The sequence below is a fragment of the Pagrus pagrus genome, assembly GCF_965226575.1.
Source record: "Pagrus pagrus genome assembly, chromosome: 13".
In the NCBI taxonomy this organism is placed as follows: Eukaryota; Metazoa; Chordata; class Actinopteri; order Spariformes; family Sparidae; genus Pagrus; species Pagrus pagrus.
The window spans coordinates 27,855,054-27,861,564 of NC_140197.1; the positions used below are offsets into that span (position 1 = coordinate 27,855,054).

General features: G+C 41.5%; 1 protein-coding gene across 1 annotated transcript; it reads right to left on the reverse strand.

Moving 5' to 3' along the window:
* Positions 1–3,535: 3,535 nt before the first annotated feature.
* Positions 3,536–6,301, reverse strand: pmp22a (peripheral myelin protein 22a). Its single transcript, XM_084371171.1, has 5 exons — positions 6,067–6,301; positions 5,225–5,316; positions 4,980–5,073; positions 4,751–4,891; positions 3,536–4,637 (listed from the first exon to the last, which is right to left on the reverse strand). Exons 2-5 carry the CDS (start codon positions 5,300–5,302, stop codon positions 4,480–4,482), a joined length of 471 nt encoding a protein of 156 aa, XP_084227297.1. The 5' UTR covers positions 5,303–5,316; positions 6,067–6,301; the 3' UTR covers positions 3,536–4,479.
* Positions 6,302–6,511: the final 210 nt, after the last annotated feature.

Genomic DNA, 6,511 nt, shown 5'->3' on the forward strand with positions numbered 1-6,511 from the left:
AGCTACAGTTATCCACCCTTTTCATAGCCCCCATGATACGGTACGCTAAATATGGGTGTGAACTGCTGTTTTCCAGGACACCAAATCCTCGTTCTTAGAGTGTTTCATTCATTAAGTGTCTCGACTTAATTATTATTGCTTAGCCCACTTAGCAAACACTGCTAAAGCTTTGAAAGTGGCGCCATTGGCTCAGTTATTACGACGCTTCAATACTTTCGCTAGTTCCTCCAAATATCATCATTAATCGTTTGTGGAAACTTGTGGATAATCAGTTGGCAGTGACTCTGACGATACGCTGCCCCCTGTGTGTTTGGAGTATGAGATCGACAGGGGGTAAATTCTTACATATTGCACCTTTAAGGCATATATACAGATATTCTTATGTGTGTCTGACATGGTTTTTGCAGCAAAAAATGGCACCTATTCCTTCTCCTTCATCAAAAACTCCACAATAATATGAATACACAAATATTTTTTGTTTCACGAGCTTAACTGCTAGACACAAGATCAGAGCGGACCATCTGATCAGCATGTGTCCAACAGTGTGCAGAGGAATTCATTGCAATGGATTGAGTGTGATCTATAATATAATATACACTTAAGATTTATATGTTTTCAAGCACGACAAAGTCAAACAGCCTTCACTTCTCGTTGTGTAGTGTAACATCATGTGCACACTGAACAGCAGTTCAAGAGCTGGAAGCCGTAAACTTTGTTCCTGATGTTTAGTATAAGACGATCTATAAACTGCTTTTTGATCAAAGGCAGAATCCTATTTCAATAATCCACTGTGGTGCCAACTTCAGAGGGGAGAAGGAGAGAAGATTAGTGTCATGTTACGACAGTGCGGTTCGCTTTAAACAGCAGGGGGACGTATCTCCTCCAGTGTGGCAGGAGCAGCAGTATATTTTATTCTACATCACTCTGAGTTGTGACGCCTCCGTCAAACTTAAAAACCCTTCAGAGGAGAGAGCCCTGGAGAAAAGTGTGTTGCAGTCGCCTCCTAGTGGAGATAGAGGAACCATCAGTGTTCACCTGCTGACTGCTCACCTGCTTTAAAACAGCATTTACAGGATGAGATACAGACTCCTGCTGGTTGTTTGTCTCCTAACTGTAACTGTAACTAAATACATTTACTCAAGCACCATAATTCAACCCAATTCTGAGGCACTTTACTCAAATATTCCCACGTTTAAGCAGCTTCATGCTCATATTTCAAATATAAATATTGTATTTTTTACTCCACTACTTTTATTTGACAGCTTTATTTAGTTGTAACTTTGCTGATAACTTTTAAGAGTATTAATACAAAATGTAACTTTTGATATATTTTGATATTACACTGAAATTAGCTCCACCTTTAGCAGCTGCAATATCACTGATGCGAACACATTAATGCGTCAATAATTAATCATAATCTAGTTGAGGTATTCTGCGTAATGAGTACAGTTACTTCTTGTACTCTGAGTATCTTTTGAATGCAGTACTTTTACTTGTAACACTACAGCGACTGTGGTATTCCTACTTTTACCAAAGTAAAGGATCTGAACAAAACAATCACTGGGAATTACCACAATAAACTATTTTGCAGTGCATGATGGGTAATGATCTGTAATATAACAGTTAATTGTTAATAATTTAAAAAGATGATTATTACAGTATCACATAGTACTTTTACATCAAATACTGTATTATGATTTTTACAGTGAATACAGGTACACAGGTGTATATATCACCTGCTGACCTCTCACAGGGGCTCTTGCACTGTGGAGAATCAAATCATTTTACAACAGATACTACAGAGCTACTTGGACTGAGGTGCGTCACTGTGCTGTGACCTGCGTCATCACTGTATCAGGAGGTTAAACATGATAAATGAGCGATGAGGGGAGAATCTGTCAGGGATAAACAGAGATCACGTTACCGTGTCGCTGCCGACGATCCAGACAGAATATTTTGTGGAAATGTTTGATTTTCCTCACAGAGATGCTGCTGAGGCAGATTTTCCTGCACCACACTTCACTTTATTCTGTGATCGATGCTCAGTCGTGTGCCAAGTTTCCAGCAGCTGATGAGCTTGTTCCTCAAACGGCAGCCAGATGGAGCTGTGTGTACTTTGAATGTTTGCCTCTTAACAGTCTGGAAGCTGACGAATAAACAACTGTAGGGATTAAAAAACACACGGAAATCTATTTGATCAGCAGTTTTACTGAGAAATCGTTTGAATTAGAAGCCAAACAGTCACATTTTAAAAGCTTACAGTGTACTGGATCATTTAAAGTTGTACTCAGACGCCTCTCTGTGTTCAGACTGAGTTTATTCAGCTTAAAAAAATGTAGCTGAACACTTCATCAGAAGGATGAACCACTGGAGATGTAGAAATATGACTTTCACACACACCCATGAGTCCCTCAGGTGAACCAGAGGTCAGAACTGAGAGTGTTTTGTGGGTCACAGCTCCACCAAGTGGTGCAATTGAGCTACTGCAAGAGGCCTTGTGTGACAACGTTTCTGTACCGTGATGTAAAAAGGGTTAGTAGTAGTAGTACTTCAGTTAAAGACTATTAACTGTAATATTCCGATACTAAATGTACTTAAGTATCAAAGTACAAGTAAAAGTATACACACAGTATATTTTCCTTTAGCTATACTGTATACGCAAGGTCGGCTGATCATGGCTAAGAGATCTGAAATGTAACCTTTGATGCAGCATGTAATCTGCAAAGTAACTTGTAACTAAGGTCAAGATAAATGTAGTGGAGTAAAAAGTACAATATTTTTGCCTCCAAAATGTTTAAAATAAAATGGAAACACTCAAGTAAAGTACCTCAAAATTGTACTAAAAGACAGTATTTGAATAAATGTACTTAGTTACATTTCATCACTGCAGTGTAAGCAAAAGTAATACCTGAGTAAAAGTAAAGATATCATGTTGAAATATTACTTTAGTGAAAGTAAAAGTCGGTCATACAGATAGTACTTGAGTAAAAGTCCTGAAGTATCTGATATTAATGTACTCAAGTATCAAAAGTACGAGTAGAAGTAAATGATAAATATATTTACATACTGAATACAGCATTTTTCTGATTATCAGAATAAGTTACTAGTAACTAAAGATAGAGTAAAAGGTTCAATACTTGCCTCCAAAGTAGTGGAGTGGAGGTATAAAGTAGTAGAAAATGGAAATACTCAAGTTAAGTACAAGTACCTCACATTGTACTTTAGTAAACGTACTTAGTTGCATTTGATCAGTGCAGTTTTGCAAAAAAAGTAATCTGTTGTCTTCAAAAGTAATCTGCAAAGTAACTGGTAACTAAAATGATCAAATAAATGTAGTGGAGTAAAAGGTTCAGTAGTTGCCTCCAAAATGTGGTGAAGTACGAGTGTAAAGTAGCAGAAAATGGAAAAAACTAAGTACAAGTACCTCAAATTATACTTTTATATACATTCCATGACTCCTTGTGTCATCCCATAATACCGTGCACCTAATATCCAGCTATACTCACCAATAATGTAAATATTAGAAGAACTAGGATAAATTTCAAAGTGTTTATTTAGAAGAATACTGACAAAAATGCAAACGTAGGTTTGTACAAAGCAAAGTAATCACAGGACACGACGACACACTGCAACACAGAGTTTACATTTCAAGAATAGATGATTGTAAAAAAAGCACCATTTTTCAAGACTAGATTACAAAATGCAAAAACATTTTATTTGGCATATCAAGTACAAAGATAATTCAGAAAACAAAACTTCATGAGTTTATTATTAACACTATTACTGTTATTATTTTTAGTTTCTGAGGATGTTCTCATTTCCTTCAAGACGAACGGAGACGTTCTGAGTACGGCACGCGGGTCGACGCATCGACGCTCGGAACAAAAAAAAAAAAAAAGAAAGGACGACATTTAGAAAACAGAAGCTTGATACTCTGGCGGTTGAAGCGACATCTCTTTGGCACAGCTGCATGATTTGTGAGAGACACGAAACTCTATCACGTAAAAAAAAAAAAAAATTGAGCATGACAATGTTAACTTTGACGACACTATGTACAAAATGTATGTAAAAATGTTATAAATATGTCTAAAAACCACAGACACTATGTACATCTTTGTACTGAAAGCAAGGCAGGATTTACTCGTCTTTGATGGGTGTTTGTGTGGAAGTCGGGGTGCCAGCGTGCGACAAAAGTCGACGTGCCGCCAACGCATTTCTAAACGCATCGTGACGTCACCGCGGGGAAACAAGTGCAGCGACGCCAACAGGTGTGATGGGAACGTAACGGGCTGCAGGGATACAGCTTTAAAAAGATCCCCGGCGGTGATTCAGTGTTTACAATCGTTAGCGGCACGTGCACTTTTGTCGTGTAGTCGGGATGTCAGTCTATGGTCTGTGGGCAGTAGGCACAGTGCGATGTTGTTGTCAGGGGTCTCTCCTCGCCACCCCTCCTCCCTCCTTCCTCCACCGCTCCGTCTCTCATTCCTTCTTCCTCAGGACGATATAAATGAGGCCGCTGACGAGACAGAGAGGGAACGCCACCCAGGCCAGCACGTAGGCGTAGCCGAACTGCGCCCCGGATCCGTCATCCGGACTCATCACGGTGTAGATGATGGCCCCGCACATCACGAACACACCTAGGGGAAGAGAGGCGGGAGATGTGAGGTGGGATCTGAACCCGAATTATGATCTCATGACTCCACCCGAATCTCTGCTCAGGGTGTGGACCCTCCGATGAGGTCATACTCACTCGCCAAGATCTGGAAGATGGCCGTGAAGAAGAAGCGTCCGCCCTTGACCAGCCTGAAGAGCTGGTACAGGAAGGCGATGAGGGAGAAGAAGCAGAAGAGGATGGAGAGGATCATGAGGGCCTGAACCGCCTGGATCCAGTCTGGAGGACACGCAGAGAAGATGGAGAGTTTAACAAACACTAAACATCATTTCAGCTTGTTTTTTTGTTTTCAGGGATGCCGACAAACCTTCATTGCTGGCCGGCCTGCAGTGGTAGCCTCCATTAGTCGTCATGCATTTGTACCATAGATCCGTGCTGCTGTCCCCACCTACAGTCCAGGCCTGGGAACACAACAACACAGAGGAGGCTTAAAGACAATTCAGCGTCCTGCAAGTCTGAGCTGAGGGCTTGACAACCCAACAACCCATTACAGTTATTATCACTTCCTGTTTGTGCACAAATCTACAATTTACCCTGTGAAGAGTGACTTACACTGGCTGCTGTGGACACGATGAGCAGGATGAGGATGATGAGGTGCAGGACGAGCACTCCGAGCAGGATGAGCAGCATTTTTTCAAGTAGATCTAAAAAGAAGATAAGAAAAATGAAGAAAAAGTAAATAAATCAATCCACATGAACCATAAACAAACCTCGTGTGAGGCGTGGAGCTGGATGTTATCGCATCCTGACGCTAGATGGCGCTATTTCCTCACTTGTGCACCAAAACCAACCGCAATGTTTACCTCAATGTGAAAGTATCCTCTTACAAACGTAGAAAGAAAAGAAGGAAGGAGAGAAAGAACTTTGATTTCTTCCCGATGGAGCAAAAAAAACCCCAAAACGTCCAACTTTTTAAAGCGCACACATTGATCCCACTGCGCGTGAACTTTTGATCCGTTTACAAACCTTAACGATTTAATTACGCCTCGTTAATTTTAAGGAAAGCACGTTTGCGTAAAAGGTGAAAAGGAAATAAAAGGAAGAAGGGAAGCTTGGCAGGAGGTCGATACGAGAGAGAGAAAGGCTGACTAATCAATGCATGCTGCTGGAAAAACAAACTGGAGCCATCTGCGCGAAAAACACTCCATGCGCCATGCGTGCGCCCTCAGCCGCCGCCGCCGCGCGTTTATTCTAAAGACTGAGGATTTAAAAGGAAACGTGAACTTAAAGCGGTGAAACATGAAGAAGACAGGCAGGTAAAGCAGCAACACATGAGACTTATGAATACAAGTTAATCCAAAGTCCAGAGGTCCTCATGTATGAGTGGAAAAACACACAAGAAAATCAACTGTGTGACTGAAACGAGACGCTCCGACGCGTTTAGTCCAACTTACAAAAAGTAAAAACTACAGGAGGTGGAAGGAGCTGGTGTCCGTGAGAAGGGAGTGCTGCTGGGGTGAAGAGCTGGGAAAGACTTCTTCTTCTTCTTCTTCTTCTTCTTCTGCTCCTCTCCGACTCTCGACTCTCTCTGTGCAGCTACTATTCCAGATGTGGCTCACACACCCCAGTCTGCCTCTGTCTCCGCCTGAGAACACCGCCCTGCAGGCCCTGCACGTCACCAGAGGCCCGCTCCAGCTCACTTCTTTTCCCTCCTTTTTATTTCTTTCCTCCTCCTCGCTGCGGTAAACCCTCTCATCTGGATTGTACCAGAGGCCACATGGCTGTGTAGAGTTTGTCCTATTGTTTAAAGAAATGTGACCCCTCAAAAAACATCCATTATTTCACACCTACACGCCGCGATGACACAACAGGTTAGATTCCAGTGAGGACATGTTGAGT

Excerpts from the sequence above, each read along its gene's own strand:
- pmp22a (XM_084371171.1), bottom strand. The coding sequence starts at position 5,302 with ATGCTGCTCATCCTGCTCGGAGTGCTCGTCCTGCACCTCATCATCCTC. Across the intron at positions 4,892-4,979 it reads CAGGCCGGCCAGCAATGAAG|ACTGGATCCAGGCGGTTCAG; the intron begins GTTTGTCGGCAT and ends CGTGTCCTCCAG. Across the intron at positions 4,638-4,750 it reads CATCTTCCAGATCTTGGCGA|GTGTGTTCGTGATGTGCGGG; the intron begins GTGAGTATGACC and ends CTCTTCCCCTAG.